General features: G+C 35.0%; 1 protein-coding gene and 2 long non-coding RNA genes across 6 annotated transcripts in view; all 3 read right to left on the bottom strand.

The window, feature by feature from the left end:
- Positions 1-5073, bottom strand: part of LOC106055704 (receptor for retinol uptake stra6-like) — a 31044-nt gene extending 25971 nt beyond the window's left edge. Inside the window, exons 1-2 of the mRNA XM_056013144.1 lie at positions 4943-5073; positions 306-483 (exon numbers count right to left, since the gene is read on the bottom strand). Of these exons, the coding sequence (XP_055869119.1) occupies positions 306-483; positions 4943-4972 (208 nt within the window). The 5' untranslated portion in view covers positions 4973-5073. The remainder of the gene's footprint in view (positions 1-305; positions 484-4942) is intronic.
- A 2613-nt stretch (positions 5074-7686) lies between these two features.
- LOC129923146 (uncharacterized) lies at positions 7687-21461 on the bottom strand. 4 transcript variants are annotated; one of them, XR_008775090.1, is made up of 4 exons: positions 21281-21461; positions 20203-20469; positions 18212-18269; positions 7687-7772 (listed from the first exon to the last, which is right to left on the bottom strand). It is a non-coding gene; the product is annotated as an uncharacterized LOC129923146 (long non-coding RNA). The 4 variants fall into 4 exon arrangements; XR_008775088.1 differs by having other exon boundaries at positions 20203-20458; XR_008775089.1 differs by having other exon boundaries at positions 20203-20435.
- On the bottom strand, positions 9559-17629 carry LOC129923147 (uncharacterized). The gene is made up of 2 exons (XR_008775091.1): positions 15377-17629; positions 9559-10065 (listed from the first exon to the last, which is right to left on the bottom strand). It is a non-coding gene; the product is annotated as an uncharacterized LOC129923147 (long non-coding RNA).

The following is a 21461-nucleotide window of genomic DNA, read 5'->3' as shown; positions in this document are numbered from 1 at the left end:
AGTACGAATTCCTTCCCTTGTTCAAACTATCATACAAAATAGTTAATTACCAATAGTAAATTCAATAATTGGTTAATTTATTTTATTGATTCTTGTGTTGTCAGGCAAAAAAAAAATTAATGTGCAAGATTTCAGCTTGATCCGAGACTGGGTGTGGCAGAAATAACGTGTACAAACTTTTTACAGACAGACAGACAGCGTGAGTTGATATAAGCTTTGTAATAATACGAAACTAAAGGATTAATTTCTAATGATAGTGATGAATTAAAGTACAACAAAGGTTAATGCATTGTAAAAACACTTACAGTAAACTAGGTCGATGATGTGATGTAGTACGTCCAAAATGAGTTTAAGGGTATCAAATGCATCTTTCCAATTTGCATCCTCTTTCCAGTTGGTATTTAATTCATTTTCTATGTATTCAAGACCCTCGTGACTTGACTTCGTAAAAGTAAAGGCCAGAAACAGAAACTCAACTGCCAACTAGGGTTGTTTAAATTGAACAAAATACAGTTGTTAAATTATGGAGGCGAGGTATAATTCAGCAACAATAATAAATGAAAAGCCATCACAGTTTCTTACTGCTGTATCCTCTTCTTAATTACAGGAAAGAAGATACTGATGTCCTAAATGTCTTTGTTAATTTAGAGACCTAAACTCTGCTGAGTAGTGATTCGTTGTCCTGGATGATTCAGGCTACTTGGCATTAGGAATATATTCTTTAATGGCATTAGGAATATATATGCTTTAATGAAATAAGAATATGCTTTAATGGCATTAGGAATATATGCTTTAATGAAATAAGAATATGCTTTGAAGACATTAGGTATATATGCTTTAATTACATTAGGAATATATTCTTCATGGCATTAGGAATATATGTTCTGATGGCATTAGGAATATATGCTTTGATGGCATTAGGAATATATTCTTTATGGCATTAGGAATATATTCTTTATGGCATTAGGAATATATGCTTTGATGGCATTAGGAATATATGCTTTGATGGCATTAGGAATATATGCTTTGATGGCATTAGGAATATATTCTTTATGGCATTAGGAATATATTCTTTATGGCATTAGGAATATATGCTTTGATGGCATTAGGAATATATGCTTTGATGGCATTAGGAATATATGCTTTGATGGCATTAGGAATATATTCTTTATGGCATTAGGAATATATGCTTTGATGGCATTAGGAATATATTCTTTATGGCATTAGGAATATATTCTTTATGGCATTAGGAATATATGCTTTGATGGCATTAGCAATATATTCTTTATGGCATTAGGAATATATGCTTTGATGACATTAGGAATATATTCTTTATGGCATTAGGAATATATGCTTTGATGGCATTATGAATATATTCTTTATGGCATTAGGAATATTAATGTATAATCTATTAATTTATAATATCTCCGTCTAACAAAAAGAGAAAACTGCTGAATGTCATCCTGTGAGTTTGGAACATCTCGCCTATAGTCTATGGTTGCTGCAGGGTAGTGTTGGCCGGATAGTAAAAAATAGCACCTACATGTCTATTAATATGTATAAAGTGGACGTGTCTTTGCCATTGAGTCGGTAAGTTAACATGTTAAGATGTTATATTCCTGTCTGTCTAGGTGTGCGGGTATATCTCCAGGGGACCTCCGGTTGTGGGAGGGACATTAAACATACACTACAGTACAGGGCCTGTCTTAGGCCACTGCAACCTATGCACTTTCATAGGTGTAAATAATTAAACTATACCATTTTAACTTATTATTAAAGGGTTCCTGGAATTCTGGTGAAAATGCAAGATATACGAAAAAGTCATAAAAATGTCCTGAAATTATTAAAATCTTCTGAAAATTCATGCAAATCTTTTTCAAACAGACAAAATTGTCATTTCGGGGTGTCATTCAATATGGAAAATATCAATCCTACTCGCGATTTTAAAAAAAAGAACGGCATTGTTAGCTTTCATTCAATAAAATGGCGAATAAATAATAATAAATAAGGCGAATTTTAACCAAATCAAGAATTTCAAATACTTTAGTAGTCACTGGCATACAAATATAGATCTAAATCTATCGCGACCTCTTAAAAAAAACAGAAGCGATATTTTGTTAGTTGATAGTTAATCTAAAAGGCAGATTTGAATGTTTATGGGGTTTTTGTTTAATAAAACTACTATCTATTGTAGATGGCTGGTCAAGTTAATTTGAAAGTGATTTTGTACTTAGTAAAGAATGAATAAAATGCAAAGACGTTGTTTTTTTCAAATACAAAATCTTAATTTTCACTTATTATCTTTATCACTACCCAGACTGGGCCCCGCGAAATCTATTTCGCATAGGGCCACGCAATTTGTTGGATCGGCCCTGCTTTGGTTGTACGGTCACCGCCAAGATCTAAGGAACATTTATGTCAAGTTTTATCAAGATTGGTCAAACGGTTTTGATTTTTACATACATACATACATACATACATACATACATACATACATACATACATACATACATACATACATACTACATACATACATACATACATACATACATATATACATAAATACATACATATGCATACATACATACATACATACATACATACTACATACATACATAGGCCTACATACATACTACATACATACATACATACATACTACATACATCATGGGCGTAGCCAGGATTTTTTTTCGGGGGGGGGGGGTTTGGGGGGGTGGATTTTTTTTTCTCCTCCCCCCCCCCCCCCGCGCGAAAAATTTTTTTATATGTTTTTATGTGTGTGTGTGTGTGTACATAATCTTTATTACATTCTGACCCTTCATTCTTTCGGAAGACGTTTATTGTGCCCTAGAATAGGTTCTTCCATGAGTGAGTGGGAAAATTGTAGATTCCCCGCAATTATTAGCAATGGGGTCTGGGGGAGCGCTAGCAGCCAAGCACTATTTCTGATATTGAAAGCCAACAAAATGCATATTCTGAGGTATCTACAGTGCATTTTCCTGCTATTAAAAAGTTCTATTTCAAAAACCTAATGTGCTATTCTTAATGACTTAGAGCCTCCCGCGCCGTTCGGCGCATTTGCCGTCAAGCTGTTTCCATTAAATTGTAGACTCCCCGACATTACTAGCAAAGGGGTCTTGGGGAGCGCTAGGAGCTCCCCCAGCGCGGGGCGATGCCCCGCCGCCAAACACTATTTCTGGTATTGAAAGCCAACAAAATGCATATTCTGAGGTATCTACAGTGCATTTTCCTGCTATTAAAAAGTTTTATTTCAAAAACCCAAGTTGCTATTCTTACTGATTAGACCCTCCCGCACCGTTCGGCGCATTTGCCGTCAAGCTGTTTCCATAAAAATCTGTCACTGGTAATGTCTGAAGCCTCTTCCCACCTGTCATGAGGACCTCCATGCATGAGTGGCGTCAAGTTGTACTAGGATATCATTGCAACTCTTCTTATGCGTAAGTGACCTCTCACTAAGGGGTCGACTCCGAGTTCGGCATAGGATTTCCTTGATTTAGACCCGATATCTATAACTGACTCCTAAAATCTGTCTTAGGCATCTTTGTTGAGCCACATTTAGTGTTTTTCAATTTCGGCAGATGACTATTCACTGCAGTTTATTAATGGAGCCCTGCCACTGGTAAAAATTTGTAAACTCTCTTGAATACGCTCTTGGAATTAAGTGACTGTAGTTTGCTTTAGATTTTATATCAAAAAGAGAAGTTTTATCGTCAATATCATCTGTTGGGGTTTTCCACCTCAAAATGCTCTGTAGGAGGATCTTAAACTCAAAACCATCTGGAGGGGTTTTAAACTTTTTAAAAAAGCCATCTGTAGAAGTGGGGTTTAAACTCAAAACCCCCGATTGGATTGGCTACGCTCAAATAATTTTAGTGTGTAATTTGCTTTTTTTTAAATTGAAGAGGTATTTTTAGCATCAAACCCCTCTGAATGAGGTTTAAACTCAAAACCCCTTTTGGCAACGCTCATAGCATTTTGAGTGCGTTATTTGCTTTTTTTCTTACACTGAAGATGTATTTTTTTAGCCTCAAACCCCCTGGTGGGGGGTTTAAACTCAAAACCCCTTTGGCTGCGCTCATAGATTTTAGAGTGAGTAATTTGCTTTTATTTATATTAAGGAGGTACTTTTTAGCTTCAAACTCCAATGGAGGGGAGTTTAAACTCAAAACCCCTTTGACTACACTCATAACATTTTTAGTGTATAATTTGCTTTGTTTTTATTATTAAAGAGGTATTTTTTACCTTCAAACCCCACTGAAGTGGGATTTAAACTCAAAAACTGAGTCAAAACCCATTTAGCTACGCTCATAACATTTTGAGTGCGTAATTAGCTTTTTTTTATGTTGAAGAGGGGGTTTATCGTAAATTTTAGGGGGGGGGGTTAAAATCCGAATCTTCCTTAACTGTGCTCTTGGAATTAGGGGATTTTCGTTTGCATTTTGTTTGTTTTGTTTTATAGAAGAGGGGCAGTTAACAGCAAAAACCCCAGGTAGGGGGTTTAAAACTCAAAACCCCTGGTAGGGGGTTTTAAACTCAAACCCCCTGGTAGGTGTTTTTAAACTCGAACTCCTCTGGTAGGTGTTTTAAACTCGAATCCCCCTGGTAGGGGTTTTTCAACTCGAACCGCCCTGGTAGGGGGTTTTAAACTGAAAACCCCCTGGTAGGGGGTTTTAAACTCAAAACCCCTTTGGTTGGGCTAGGGCAAATGATGGTTTAGTATTAAAATCTCACCTAAAATAAACAAAATCAAAGCAAAAAATCAGTCACTAAATTCCGATCGGGGGGGGGATTTCATTTCGGGGGGGGGGGGGGTTTGAACCCCAACCCCCCCCCTGGCTACGCCCATGACATACATACATACCCTTATTTTGTGTTTTATATTATAATATATAACTATATAACGTATGTAGACAAGTACTTACGATATAAACTACACAGCCTCCAACAAACATGACAGAGACGAACCTTGCGGGAAATCGAAATCCTATATCCAAAATAGATCAATGCTATAAGTTGTTTCTATTTTATTTTTCAATCGATGTTAAAGGGTTTCTATGCAACAAGATAATGGCTGGTGCCCTATAACATAAACGTGTCATCTTCACCTATCCCTAAGTTTATTGAACGGTTGGAGCACCACACATGATCTATCGACCGTCTTCTTCCATTTCTCTCTGTCTTTTGCCTTAAGTAGAATCTCTTACAATGACAGTATTGTCCACGCGTTGATGTTTTATCCACATCGCTTTCTTTGCCTTTTCTTCTTTTTACTGGTACTGTTCCAAGGAGGAAGAACTGAAGACCTTGTAATATGGCCATAAAGTTTTCGTTTGCGTTTTTTTTACAGTAGTTAGCAGGTCATCGTGGGGTCCAATCAATGACCCTCACTCTAACCTCTGCGTTTGTGATGTGGTATTTGTATATGATACCGAGGATTTTTCTCAATTCCATTGCTAGAATTCTCCTCTCTGGTTCTGTAGTTAGCTTCTTATATTCACAAGCATACAAGAATGTGGCCATGACCAAGCAACGCATCAGTCTATTTTAGTGTCAAGGGCTGTGTTTTTTTCTTTTCAAATTGTTTTGGACTTTGCAGCAGTGAACTATGCTATTCTAGCCAGTATTTGTTGTTAATCCATCAAATTACTCTGGAATTAAGAAACCTTGTGTAGCATTTATTACAATGTGTTGAATTTTTGAATCTGCGACAACCATTCTTTGATGTTGTCTTCCCATCTTTTCTCTGTCTGCCTCTTCTTTCTTTTTCCTGGTACTGTTCCCTGTAAGAAGGTCTTTGTGAGCCTTGGTGGCATTGTAATATGGCCACAGAGCTTTAGTTTGCGTTTTTTTTTGACAGCAGTTAGTTGGTCATCGTGGTGTCCGATAGGTGTACTAATCCTATCTCCAAATTTTTGAGTAAGTCAATATCTTGTAATTCCTGGACAAGGCTAGACTAATGTGTGAAATTAATTTAAAAAATCAGACCAAAATTTAGATGAATAGATATTTTAAAATCTATCCTTCTAAACTAGAAAAAAAAAAAGTTAGTGATCAAGGAAGGGGTTAAAGAATCAAGCCAAAGCATCTCTTGCGATGTAGACTCACTAAAATATAGGATCTAATTCTATAAATTTAGAAACACATATTTCTTATAAAAGCTTTCTATAAATTTATGCCAGATAATCTTTTATTAACATTCCATCAAGATTTTTGGACATTTAATTATATAATGGATTTTCTCAGGACACTTGATGGCTATTGAGTCTGTTTGGCAGAATCTAATCCTGCTATTTCGTCATTACAGCGCCTTGAGCCTACATTGTGTTTGTTAAAAGCGCTCTCTACATTAAATTATTATTATTAAATCACGTTTCATTCCAGTTCTGTGGCATTTTACGTCTCGAGAGACGATCTTTTTCCTTTGCAACTTCTTGTGTGACTAAAGAGGCCAATTCTTGATACACAGCTGCGATCGCAGGTTGGGCATGTATAATCACCAGGCGCCGTTGCATTTTCACCCTTTTTCCACAACTAATTTCAGGTGCCCATTAGAGCTGGGTGGACTCAGAGGCGCCCAAGATCCCGGAATAAAAAATCCCAGTCTTCACCAGGATTCGAATCCGGGACTTACGGTTCGGAAGCCAAGCGTTTTACTGCTCAGCCACCTCGCCTCCAAAAAAAAAAAAGATAACAAAACAAATTTAAATATTAAATGTGGAGACATTAGCAGTGGTTCTCATATTGCTGTTTTTATTTGGTTCTGTTTTCATCTGAGATGAGTTATAGTCTACCGTTAATTGTTGAAACTCAGAATGCAGGGAAATGTTTACATCCACTAAAGACTTTTTTCTATTTCCTTTATCTTCTTATGACCAACCATACTGGAGAATGTTTAATTATTTACTTTAATTTCATACAAAAACAACCGAAACAATCCCGGATCAGGAGGATGTTCAGAATTCAGGTAAAAAGAAAAGATAATTAATTAGATTTTTAAAAGATAACAAAATGACTGAGAACAAAAAATATACGAGCGGGGGAATGATTAAAGTTTAAAATAATAAACAGAACTATAGAACTAGGTTTGGATTTAGATGTACATGTTGTAGTGACCTAGTCTTGTTTACAGATTGTGTTAGTGTTGTAAATAAATATATTGTGACGTAGTCAGACAGACGAATAACGTTGCAGAATACAGGTACATGATAGGAGAAGACTAAGGGCTTGTAGAGAGATGGATAGTGAATAGACTGCAAATGAAAACGGCGGATAGATAGACAAGGCGATCATCCCTATCTGTAAATAAACATCAGTTGAAGTCATCACAAGTTTTATGAAGTGTATTTTAATTGTTGTGTCCCTTGGATGGGTTCGGATTCGCGTTTAGAATAAGTGAAACAGTAGGAAACAGATAACACACAATGTGTGTAGAACTATTTTTCCGCGCATGCAGAAGTGAAAATAAGGCGTTTAAAATACCTAAATGTTTACGCATCGATCTGGTAGACAGATGTTTATAGTTATAGAAAAGTCGAATTCGACTACTTTAAGAAGATAGTATGCAAACATCGGAAATATATATCTTAAGCTTGAATTATTTTAAAATTATATTTTAAGATTCTTTTTCATCAATTTATTTCACTTATTAAATAATTGAATAACTTACTAGACTAATCCAGGACGACCTTTCAAGCAACTGGACCATAACCGAGTTCTTTGAATTGAGAGGGCCATCATCAGAGTCAAGCAGAACTAAACAAAAATATCATCAGAATCAAGCAGAACTAAACAAAAATATCCTCAGAGTCAAGCAGAATTAGACAAAGATGTAATCAGAGTCTGATTGTGTGGTGTATGCGCTTAAGACAGTCGATTGCATTTCAACCCTGCCCGCCATCATTCACTGGTGTCCTGAAGTATTTTGCTAGGATGTAATCATCTTCATTCCTGAAGGACACGGTTCAGATCTTGGTGCACGTTTTGAGGGTCACTTGAGATGGCTGGAATTCTTAAGGAAACTGTTAAAGATGTCTTGTTGTCTTGAAATGTATATAGGTCATGTCAAGTAGAGTTCTTTTATATCGAACTAGTCGACTCACGGCGTAGCATACGACGCTATTTTGCAGGGCGGCCTTAGGACACTGCAACCTATGCGCTATGGGCCCCGCACTTTCATAATTTCTAGGTGTAAATTATTACATTAAACCACTTTATAACTTATAATACATTTCCCACGGCCTCCTGATTTACCAGGAGCTCCTGGAAATCTCATGAAATTGCAAAATATACGAAAACTCATACAAATGTCCTGAAATATACTGACAAAATTGTCATTTTGGGGTGTCATTCAATATGGAAAACGCAATTCCTACGCGCGATAAGAAAAACGGCATTATGCAATACACGTAATTGTGAAATCTGGTAAAAGAAGCTTCTCGCGCCTACGACTAATGAAGAATTACTTGAAGTCAACAATTTTCGTTGATAGATTGAAACATTTGTTAATTCTTGCTATTGAACGTGATCTATGTAGGAAATAGAATTTGTATTATATACTTATACTGTATGACTTCGCTACTCGCGAGGCTCGTTAAGTAATTCTGTTCGTAGTAAAGAATGAATAAAATGCAAACACGAATTTATTTTCTAATACAAACTCTTAATTTTCACTATTATCCGTATCCCTACACAAACTTGACCCCGCGAAATCCGTTTCGCAAAGGGCCCCACAACGGTTGAGTCGGGCCCTGCTATTTAGTGACGGGTGAATATAGAGCAGATTACTTGTTCTCCAACCCCTCTTTTTGTTTCGCAACTCAAGTTACGTGGGGTAATTCTAGTTCGACTTGCAGAAATAAAAGAGTGATCTTTCCATGACTTCTTAGTCACAATAGTTAAGTTCGGCCCTGCTATTTAGTGACGGGTGAATACTACTTGTTCTCCCCCCCCCCCCTCTTTTTTGTTCGCCTCTAAAATTACGTGGGGTAACTCTAGTCCGTCTAACTTGCAAAAATAAAAGAGTGATCATTCCATTACTTGGTGTCCAAACTCTTGAGCCATGAAGAGAATCATATATATAGACTAGTCGACCCACGGCATAACATACGCCGCTATTTTGCAGGGCGGCCTTAGGCCACTGCAACCAGGGGCGGACTGGCTATATGGGCATTCGGGCAAATGCCCGGTGGGCCGGTACCAAAATGGGCTGACTGGGCCACCGAAATGGCCACATTGATGCCACTTTGGCACATTAAATTTTTAGAGGTTTTATAATATTCTCTAATATTAAAGGCCCTCTGTTTAAAAACAAATCTTTCACATACTCTACAGTGTAACACTATTTTAATTTAACAAATGTTCCGAAATAATGTAATAGCTTTTGTGATGTTGCTAGTTCAGGCTGTCTTGAAGTCAACCAATTACTCTGCAATCGTTTGGGTGTAATTGTTCGGGTGTATTACGTGCAGTTGAACGACAACACAAACAAGAACTGGCACATCGATTGTAACAAGTGAAGAGATGTAGTCAAACGATGATGAACAAGTTCACATAGATTTATTCTGATAAAAGGCCACAGTAGAAGTCTCTGTCACTAAACACGTCGTTACCCTGGAGTGTTCTATCGCTAACTGATTTTCCAGTCTCTAACCCAACATATCCCAAACGTCACTAGTCCCGTTCAATATGCGTCTCCTATGGTGCGTCGCTAAATAACTAACCTATATAAATAAGGTGTCTAACAGATTCCTCCCCCCCTTGAAAAAAAAATATGTCAATATTTTTCCACTACTGTCAAGTCTTACAAGGGCATTTTCAATTTAAGGGGAAGACCACAAACATAAAATCTTGACATCTTCATCTTGACATCTTCATCTTAACTTCTTCATCTTGACATTTTCATCTTGACTTGACAGTTCTTCATATTCAATGTCAATGTTCATAACATTCCAGAATCATCTTCATTAGTACACAGTTCATCATGGAGGAAAATGTGGCATCTTACTGGCACGTCATACACTCACAAATGTTCTTCACTGGCAGTAATCTGATAAAATACAACATTTCAAAAAAAAAAACAATTATAGACTTTATTTATACATTCAATAAATTTTTTTCTTACCACCCTTTTACACGCTTTTGTCCATTTTTCTTTTATACTCACCCTTTTCCATAGAACTAACTTTCGTCAATGATATATGAAATGATTCACACAAAAAAAAATATCCATACTTACTTTTAAATGCTTAACATCAAATTTACTTATCTCCCTTTTTCATAACATATAAATGGTGTCAATATATTAATATATATTACATACTCAATATAATCATAGTTTATTTACAAACTTATTTCACTTCAATGTCATTCTAGACAATAGATCAGCTACAATATTCACAGATCCACTAATAGCTTTCACTTCAAATTTATACTCCTGTAGTGCTAAGAACCATCTATAAACACGACTGTTTTTCATGCTCTTTTGCTGTATATACTGAATAGGTTTATGATCAGTTAATAATATGAATTTCCTTCCTATTAAATAGCTTTCTAGCTTAGTAATTACCCATATTACAGCTAAGGCTTCTCTTTCAATGACACTATATTTTTTCTCTGCCTCTGACAATTTTCTACTTACATATAATATAGGATGTAAGTTATCATAGTTCTGCATTAAACAACCACCAATAGCATTACCAGATGCATCAGTTGTGACATAAAATATTTTGTCTTTATCAGGCAGCCTTAATATTAGTTCATGACTAAAAACATCTTTAATTCTGTCAATAGCTTTCACACATTCCTCATTACAAACTACTTTTTGAGGTTTTCCTTTTTTAAGTAAGTCATTTAATGGATTCACTATTTCTGCTAAGTTCTTTATAAACTTTCTGTAATAATTTACTATTCCTAATATGCTTTTAATTTGTCTTTTTGTTGTAGGTATTTCAATATTAAGTACTTTCTTTATGTTATCTTCAATAGGGCTAATCATGTTGTTATTTACTTTATGTCCTAAGAAAATTATTTCCTCCAATCCTATTTCTACTTTTTCTGCTTGAATTGTAAGTCCACTTTCTTTTATTATTTTGAACACTTCTTTTACATCTACCAAATGTTCCTCCCAACTATTATTAAAAATACATATGTCATCCAAATAGCAAATAACATTTTCTTTGTTTCCAATTATCATGTTCATCATTCTATTAAATGTGGCAGGTGCATTTACTAATCCAAAACTCATATAATTCCATTGAAAAATACCATATGGTGTTACAAATGCTGTGTAAGGTTTTGCATTTTCTGTTAAAGGTATTTGCCAATAACCTTTATTTAAATCCAATTTAGTAAAAAATTTTGCTCCATTTAATTTATGTAAAATATCCTCTATATTTGGCATTGGATATGGGTCAAATTCTGTGATGTTGTTAAGTTTCCTATAATCAATACATAACCTTATATCTCCATTCTTCTTTTTGGCTATCACAATTGGTGAAGCATAAGGAGATGTTGATGGCTCAATTATACCTGATTCTAGTAAATTGTCTATTTCTTTCTTTACTTTGTCTTGTAAATGTAGCGGTATTCTATATGGCTTAAGCTTGATAGGTTTTGGGTCTGTTACTTTAATGTCATGTTTAATAATATTTGTTTTTCCTGGTATACTGAAAAAAATTTCTTTGTATTCCTGTATTATTTTAATTATATCTTTTGACTTTTCCTTAGTTAAATTATTAAGATTAATCTTTTGCCAAGTTTGATTCTCTTTTGTTTCAATTACAGGTATTTCCTTAATATCATTTTCATTGTGATTTTCATTTGTTATTATCATCAAGCATTCTTCTCTTTCTGAAAATTTATTTTCTATTTCCTCCTGAATGTTTTGTATCAACTCATCTTCTCTATCATGATACAGTTTCAAATTATTTATGTGATATGTTTTAATTTTCCCATTTATTTCAATTTGATAATTCACATCATTAATTTGTTTTATCACTTTAAATGGACCTTTCCATTGTTTACCAATTTTATTTTTCAGGTCATTTATCAATATTAATACATTGTTTCCTACTTCTAGTGTTTTCAATTGTCTTTTCTTATTTAGATTCTCATGAGCACTTTGTTTGTACTTCTTATTGTTGTTATATGCTTGAGTCCATATTTCTTTCAATTCTGTTGTGATTGTTGTTTCACTGTCATTGTTTAATTTATTCTCATTGTCTATTAGATTTTCTTTAAAAACATCTAATTCATCTCTAGGTTTTCTTCCATGTATTATTTCATATGGTGAAAATTGTGTTGCTTCATGGATGTTGTTTCTATGAGCAAATAGTACATAATTAATGTAATGATCCCACTTGTTCTGATTATTCTGAATTATCTTTGTTAGTGATCTTTTTAATGAACCACCATATCGTTCACATAAACCGTTACTCTCTGGGTGGTAAACCGAAGAGTATATGTGTTGTATATTGTATTGTTTAGTCCATTTCTTAAATTGTTCTGATTTAAACTGAGATCCCTGATCACTCAATATAATTTTAGGTATACCATGTCTTGTAATTACTTTTTGAGTTATGGCATTAATTATATTCTCTGCACTTGTATTTGATAATGGGATTGCCTCTGGGTATCTACTAAACATGTCTATTACTGTTAGAATGTATTTGTTATTATTTTCAGTTTGAATTAAAGGACCTATTAAATCAATAGATACTTTCTGAAATGGTTCTGTAGGTTCATCCATTTCTTGAATAGGTGCTTTATTCACTAGGCTTTTGTTAGATCTCTTTTGACATATGTCACATGAGTTTATGTATTTATTGATTGTTGCTTTCATTTTGGGCCAAAATACTTGTTTTGACAAATTCCTATAACATTTCTTTACTCCCCTATGTGCTGCTAAATTATTATCATGTGTCATGATTAAAACATCTTTCCAATATTTCTGTGGTAAGACAAGTTGTTTTATTTTCTTGTTATCATTACTTGTTTGTCTAAACAATATTTTATTCTCTATACAAAATTTCTCCATTGGATTATTATTGTTTTTATCTGATATTCTTGAATAAATTTTCCCAATAATATTGTCATTCATTTGTTCTAATGCAAATTTGGGTATTGTTTCTTTTTCACTTTGAGATATTTGTGTTTCAAGACTATTTTGTGTTTCATTTTCTATCTCTCTTTCCTTACCATCTGTATTTTCTATTTGTATTACATTACTGGTTTCTTTTTCTTTATCATTACTTATTACATTTATTGTATTTTCCTGTTTCTCATCTTGTTTATCCATTGATCTTGTTATTACCATACTTGTTATATTTTGTGTTTCTATGTTTTCATGATTTTGTCTTATGTTTTTGTATTTGTTTTGCCAGTCTTCTAATTCTTTTCTTGAACATTCTTTAACTCCTTTTATGTTTCCTACTAACATATCATATCTCATTTCTGGTATTGCAATGCCATCACAATAACCAGTGAAAAATGGAGTTTCAATGTATACCCTTATAGCTTTAAATTCCCTTACGGTGCCATCTGCTAATTCTACTTTCCTAGTAAACCCTTTATACCAATGAGGTTTGACAAATTTAGTTTTTACTGCCAAGGTGTTACAACCTGAATCCCTGATTAATTCCACCGGAATTCTATCTACAAACCCTGGGTACACTGCAAAATTGTTCCTATTTCCTTCCATGAAATATATCCTATCTGTACCTTTATTTTTGTATTCCCTACTGTAACTCCTATTTCTATAATTTCCCCTGTCATTCCTATCTCTACTCCTATATCTACTGTTATTTTGTTCATTGTATCTATTTCTACTTCCAGACCTACTATTCCCTCTTCTACAGTTAGCTGCTATATGACCTTTTCCTTGACATTTAAAACAGGTTATTTCACTATATTTTCTATTTCCACTATTTGATCTGTTTTTATTTCTACTTCTATCAACATTTTCTTTGGTGTATCCTATTAAATCTACTTTGCTCTTATCCCTATCGGAAAATGGTTTATTTGGATAGGCATTTTTGTATACCCTCATTATCTCTGTTATTTCATCTATAGTTTTTGGATTTCTTTCTCTAATAAAAGATTGTAATTGAGGATCACATTTATTTACAAAGTTGTCCACTAGAATAAAATTTTTTAATCCCTCATAAGAGTTATTCACTTTTTCTAATTTTACCCACTTATTGAAAAAATCCTTTTCCATATTAATGGTAGTTTGGGGTTCTATTTCTAATGATGGTATATTGTCAAAGTATTTCTTTCTAAAAGTTGTAGCATTATGACCATAGGCATTCAATAACTCTCTTTTTAAAACCTGATAGCTATCATCAATATGATGGTCATGATTTTGACATATTGTTAGAGCTTGACCATGAACAAAGTCTATCAGTATTTCAGACCATTCTTCTTCAGGCATATTAAATGTAGACATTTTTGCCTCATATCTTTTCAAAAAATCACCAATGTCATCCTTCTGTTCATCAAAACTTTGTATTTTTCTCTTTAGCCATGTCTGTGAATTATGGTTGTCTCTTTGAGTGATATAATTATTTGAGTTATTTGTGTTATTTCCTTGTTCAGTTTGGGCTCTGGCTTGTGCTGCATCCAGTCTCATCTTCTCCATTTTAGCTTCATGTTCTCTAATTTTTTCTCTCTCTTTGTCTTGCCTTTCTATCTCTTCTTTCTGTCTCTCTATCTCTTGTCTTTTTTCTTCTTTCTGTCTCTCCATTTCTTCCTTCACAACTTGCTGTACATAAGCTGCTAAGTCCTTTCCTTTTAACTCCATGGCCTTTCCATCCTGCATAGCTGTTTCCTTAATCTCCTTAAGGTCCACATATGATGATGTAGCCATTGTATTTTATATTTTATATATATTTACTTAGCCTATATTATTTATGGCTATACTTTAAACTTATTTTATATTTAAGTTTTTCCAAACTTTTATATAAATTTTAAATGTTATGTCTCTATCTATAGATTTAGTAAATGTGTAAATCTAGTCTGAGTTATTATGGTTATATTCAAATCTGTATATTAGGTCTAGTATCACACAAATTTAAATCTAGTATATTATAGTATGTATAATAATACCTTTTAGATCTATAGTTATCAAGAGCACTATGACTTTTAGATCTAGTATGAATAATTATGATTAATTTTAAAATTTGGTATGACTGAAGTCACAGTGAAGTGTCTAGAGTAAATTCAAAGACTGTCTAGAGTCTAGATCTAGAGTAGATAAGATAGATCTAGAACTTATGGTTCTATTTAACCATACGAAATAAATATGTGTATACAATGTCAAATATATCTTCAACAAGATATATATATCTAGAATGTACTACCTTCATTCATCTTTTAATTAATAATATTTCAAATTAGAGTCTAGATGATTTAATTGTACCAAAGAGATGTACAAAATTTGTAGATCTATATTTAGCCAGACGACAGTGTTTGACTACATAGCCAGTTTCGGCATTATTCTCATGGCAAAATCATATTTGATTTTAACCGCTCAAACTAAAATTATTTTAGTCTGATTCACAGTAAAAGAATCCTACCCGCACTTTCTATCATTAAGTGAAAAAAAATACATATCTAATTAAATTAATAAAAATAAATAATTTAAAATAATATAAACAAATGAAATAATTAAATGAGGCTATCGCTATGGGTTGGGATATGACAATATGGCACACAATGATAACGTCACGAAGTAACTAAGCAACAACGGATATGACGTTTACACAAACAAAACAAATTACAATCCTAAACGTATAATATAGTTTTTCATCTAAATTATGTCTTTACCCCGAACGGGTTTAAGGCTTCAGCACCACCTGAATTTACTCAGGCTAACATACCAAATTTAGACAAAATCTATTTCTAAGGGCAATCTAAACATACACTAATAAGAAAAATGGCACTTAGCTTTTGATAAGAAAGATCCCTTTGTTCGGACTCCCGAATATGCTAGATCACAACAAATTCCACTGCCTCTCTTCCAGTTCTGACTCTGTTCTCCGGTGCTACCAGTATCCCACGTAATGCCACAGATGTCCTGATATGCCACAGCAAAATGTTCCAGTTTCTTTGACGACTGTTGATGACCGTATGTGTAGTTCCGACGACTTTGTGTACACAGTTACTGACGAATAGGTTAACGGTTCTTCTGGCGATGACTTGACTTGTGTAGACGACTACTGACAAATAACAGTCTCTTGACGGCAACTTGATCTGGACGACTGACGAATAACGAATTTCTTGACGATGACTTGATCTGGGCTGACGAATAACGGCTTTGACGATGACTTGATCTGGGCTGACGATTAACGACTTTCTTGACGATGACTTGATCTGGGCTGACGAATAACGGTTCTCTAAAATAGTTCACTGCTTTTGCTGCTACTCTGGTAGTACGACGAAGTTTGCTGTTGTACTCTGCTTCACTAGAACAAAATGTCCAATGTAGACTGGGTGAAACCAAGGTCACCTCCGACGACGTTCCGTTATACGACTAACGGTTTTCAACGAAATTAAGTGGATGTAGCTGTTTCCACAACTTCACGGCTAACAAGTCTAGGTATGGTCTAGACCGACGAATACTAAATATATCAATGTTCAGTACTGATAAAGATTACTTCACTAACCTTCCAAAGGTTAAACACAGTGTCCGTTATAAAAGTGGTAAGCAACCGGTTCAATGAGCAAACTGCTCCACAAGAATCTCTCCAAGGGTAAGACGACAGAGCGGTTTCGATTTAGTTAGCTACCAAACTTGTAGTACTCACAATACTTCTGACAGCGGGCAAACTGTCCTTCTCGAACTGGCGAGGTAAAACTTGATACTCGATGTGGCTCCTATGACGAAGAAAAAAATATGTCCAACAGGTTCACTAACGATCTCTCACCCGTTATGAATGAACGGTTTCTCTGGTTGTAGGTCGATTCAGCATATGAAGATCAGGCGTTGATAATATACTGGTTAAGTAGACCAGACGTTGCGATGATTACGGTCCTGACGAAGGTCACCCTGAGTTAACGGCTCGTTGAACGTGCGATCAAGAACATGTAGATCTAGAACAAAGTCACTCTGCGATGATTCTGTGTTCAGCCGTACTCCGATAAAACTTTATAACTTCAAGTGCACGACCCTCACCTGAGTAAACGTTCTGCTTCGAGGTCCGGTTCGATGTTCAGCTTCATCAGGGGTCCGGCTTCGAGGTTCGGGGTCGCCACTGTGATGTTGCTAGTTCAGGCTGTCTTGAAGTCAACCAATTACTCTGCAATCGTTTGGGTGTAATTGTTCGGGTGTATTACGTGCAGTTGAACGACAACACAAACAAGAACTGGCACATCGATTGTAACAAGTGAAGAGATGTAGTCAAACGATGATGAACAAGTTCACATAGATTTATTCTGATAAAAGGCCACAGTAGAAGTCTCTGTCACTAAACACGTCGTTACCCTGGAGTGTTCTATCGCTAACTGATTTTTCGGTCTCTAACCCAACATATCCCAAACGTCACTAGTCCCGTTCAATATGCGTCTCCTATGGTGCGTCGCTAAATAACTAACCTATATAAATAAGGTGTCTAACACTTTCATTCGTAGACAGTGCTACTAGTAGGCTTCATCCTTTAAGGGCCCACACCTTTAGCGATTAAAAAGAAACATACGGCCTATGTTTCTTATTAAGATATAGAGTTCACTGTATACATTCACGTCAATATTAACAAAATGATTTTGAGGACAAAAATTGACCTAGAAATGGATGCCCATCATAGGATATAGAACTTGAAGGCCAGATTATATAGAAATGCCCGGGCCTATTTTGACACCCAGTCCGCCCCTGACTACAACCTATGCGACCCGACCCGGGATACACACTTGAGACCAAAAGAAAATCCGCTACCGAAGACAGACGTAGACAGCGAAATGAAAATCTTAATTGATCATCGACGAACAATGGTTATCCTTGCCCTGGATGTGGCTAAATATAAAGGTCACAGCTGGGGCTGCGCATCTACGGGAAATTCTGCATTCCTCAATCATCTTCTGACAAGCCTTATTATTATTATTATAATAGCACTGACTATACTAGCTACGTGCCGCGGGTAATATCTGGCTGGTATAATATATATACTTATGTGTGTGTGAATTAAAAATATAATACTTACTGCTGGTATCAAAGAAATCTGATAAAATTGTCTTTCGTCTATGATTGACTTACATCCCCTGTGAAAATGTAAAAGGACACACAATTTCACCCCTGGAATTCAGTTCATTAAAGTTGTCTAGGAAATTTAAATTTATGAATCCAGTTAGTTGGAAGGAGTGTCACTGGGACTCCTCCATTAGAGAAATGATACAATGGAATTTAATGTAGAGTCAAATATTTTTAATAAAATATTTTTTTTAAACAAAGCTTATGTTGAGTAAAATTTTATCAATTATTTTGAATCAATTATGTCAGTGATACCCAAAATACGGCCCCCGGGCCAGATCCTTCTCGCTACCTGGTTTCATCCGGCCCTCCGAAACGTCGGTACAAAGTGTAGAAAATGCCCTCCTCTTTTTCAAAAAAAAAGGTGAAAAATGTATCTCTACATACGTTAGGGCCCTAACCTTTTTATCTAATGGATTGGTACCATTACATTTAAAATGTGTAGTTTAATAAAATGGGAGAGCCGAAGAAACTACAAGTGGACTCTGAATTTTAAATCTACCAGGAAAAGTGAATAGATCTTGACATTTTTGTGGAATAGGATAATAAGCCAACATATTTGTTTTGTAAAGTCTGGCTGTTAAAAAACAACAACATTTAAACGGCATTATGAAACAAATATAACGCATTCTTGGTTTGAGCCGCGAATAAAAGATTGTCAAACTACGCCTAGAGATTGGAGGATCTCTGAAATATTTACCAAATAGAGACCAGAAAATGACACGTTGGTACAGCTAACTACAATGATGCTCTGTTGTAAGTACAGAATTGAAGCCAGTTTCTGACGCGTTAAAAAAAAAGATAAACCTCCAATATTCCATTAATTAATGTAAGTACTAGATCCACAAATTTCTAATAAAATTGCTTCAGGTCAATTTCATTTTGTTTTTGTACATTTTCGGTCATGTGACACGCGCTACGAGTGTTGGAAATGAGCAAACGACCTAATTCTCTTAACAAGTGTTATCTCCACTTCGCCTCTAGCATTTTTTGTTTAAATTCATTACGTCTAGAAAAAAAATATTTTGTTTATTTATTTGTGTGTTGTCATCGCAAAGAAAAAAGTGTGCAAAGTTTCAGTTGCTCCGAGAATGGGAAAATGTGGACATAACGTGTACTAGATTCACTCCAGCAGGGCCGGTCCTACAGATTGCGGGGCCCTATGCGAAACGGACTGTGCGGGGCCTAGTGTGGGTGAAAATTAAGATTTTTTGTTACAAAATAAATTCGTCGTTGCATTTTATTCACACTTTACTAAGTACATATAGGGGTCAAATTAACATTACGAACCATCTACAAAAGAAAGTAGTTATCCTATAAAAAGCCGATAAACATTCAGATCTGCCTTTTAGATTTACTATCGGCTAGCAAAATATCGCTTTTTGATTTTTGTTTTCAAGAGACCTAGATAGATTTAGATCTATATTTATATGCCAGTGACTTTTACAGTAAATAAAGTACTGGAACTTCCTGTTTGGGTTTAATTTTGCCCCATTATTGTATGCTTTTTTTTAATCGCGAGTAGGATAAACGTTTCCCATATTGAACGAAACCCCAAAATGACAATTTTTTTCTATTTTTCAGGACATTTTTATGACTTTTTAGTATATTTTAATAATTTCATGAGATTTTCATGACTTTTTAGTATATTTTAATAATTTCATGAGATTTTCATGACTTTTTAGTATACTTTGCAATTTCAGGAGATTTCCAGGAGCTCGTGGAAAATTAGGAGGCCGCGAGTTATAATGGTTTAATTTAATAATTTACAACTAGAGTAGGCGCGGGGCCTATGAAAGTGCGGGGCCCACTGCGGCCGCATAGGTTGCAGTGCCCTAAGGCCGGCCCTGCGCTCCAGACACACGGGTCGAGGAGTCTCAAAAGTTTGAAAAGACTTAATATTTCTCGTTCAAATGTAGCGTAAAAAGATGGAATTTAGCTTACTCATTGGTATCATTGAAGCCTCCTAAAGACCTGATTAAGCGAAGAAAGTCATTTGCAGTTATAGACTTCTTGTTGTCCATAGACATCTTGTGTCGGTGTAGTCAGATTGATGTGATCGCTGTAGACAGATTGATGTGATCGCTGTAGACAGATTGATGTGATCGCTGTAGACAGATTGATGTGATCGCTGTAGACAGATTGATGTGATCGCTGTAGACAGATTGATGTGATCGCTGTAGACAGATTGATATGATCGCTAAGTAAAGTCTGGATAATAAAAACTAATACAATGACTGCGGCGTAGGAATACACCATTCAAATACAAACTAAAATATTTGTAATATGTTCGTTTATACATCTTTTGCCGCTGTCGAGGTTGACATCATTCCTATTTAGTTTAGAAACACATCGCGGCCAGCGAATAAACGCGGCTTACCTAGTTCAAGATGTTGATGTGGAAACCAGATAAATAAAAAACTGTCATCCAAATGGTAACTTTCTAGCCTTGACATGTCATCTGACATTATTTTTTACTTTTAAAACGTTTTATGTATCTTTGGCCAAACGTTACCATAGCAACAGCTTGTTACCATACAAGCATATAATTACTATGATGTTATTAAAAAAACGGCCATTTAGAAAAACTCATAAACAATATGTGTTCTTCTTTTCGACTGAATATTCAACTGGTCTATTTGGCTGCGTGGTAGTGTGGTACGCGCTCGGGACTGTGGTCTTGAAAATACATGGATGTCACGTGTTAGAACTTTTCCTGCCTCTAATCTCTGCCGTCCTTCAGGAGGTTTGGGCGGGCTAGTATGTAATAATCTTCATTTTTCATCCGTACATCATCATACATCTCTCCAGTAAAAGTATTTACAAGTTCATTACATCTCTCTCCAGTGAAAGGTATTTACAAGGTCACCCCATCCTTCTCAATTAAATGCATGTATAAGACCATCATATCTTTCATCTGTAAATGAATGCGTAGGTAATCACATCTTTCACCTGTAAATGTGTATATAAGCAATTAAATCTTTATCATGTAAATGTACATCTAGGAAATCAAAAATTTCACCTGTAAATATATTTATCTGGCCATCACATCATTATTTCCCTAGACTGACGTTTCATATCTACCCACAACAAAATACGAGATTGTCAGGAAGTCTTTGCTTATAAATCCTTTTCCCTTCTTATATCTGATCATTTTGAAAACGTTCGCATGAGCTAGAAACCGGAACTATTATAAGTTTAGT

This window comes from Biomphalaria glabrata, chromosome 15 (genome assembly GCF_947242115.1).
Source record: "Biomphalaria glabrata chromosome 15, xgBioGlab47.1, whole genome shotgun sequence".
NCBI lineage: Eukaryota > Metazoa > Mollusca > Gastropoda > Planorbidae > Biomphalaria > Biomphalaria glabrata.
The sequence above is the reverse complement of the archived record's forward strand: the minus strand, read 5'-3'. Positions and strand labels throughout refer to the sequence as shown.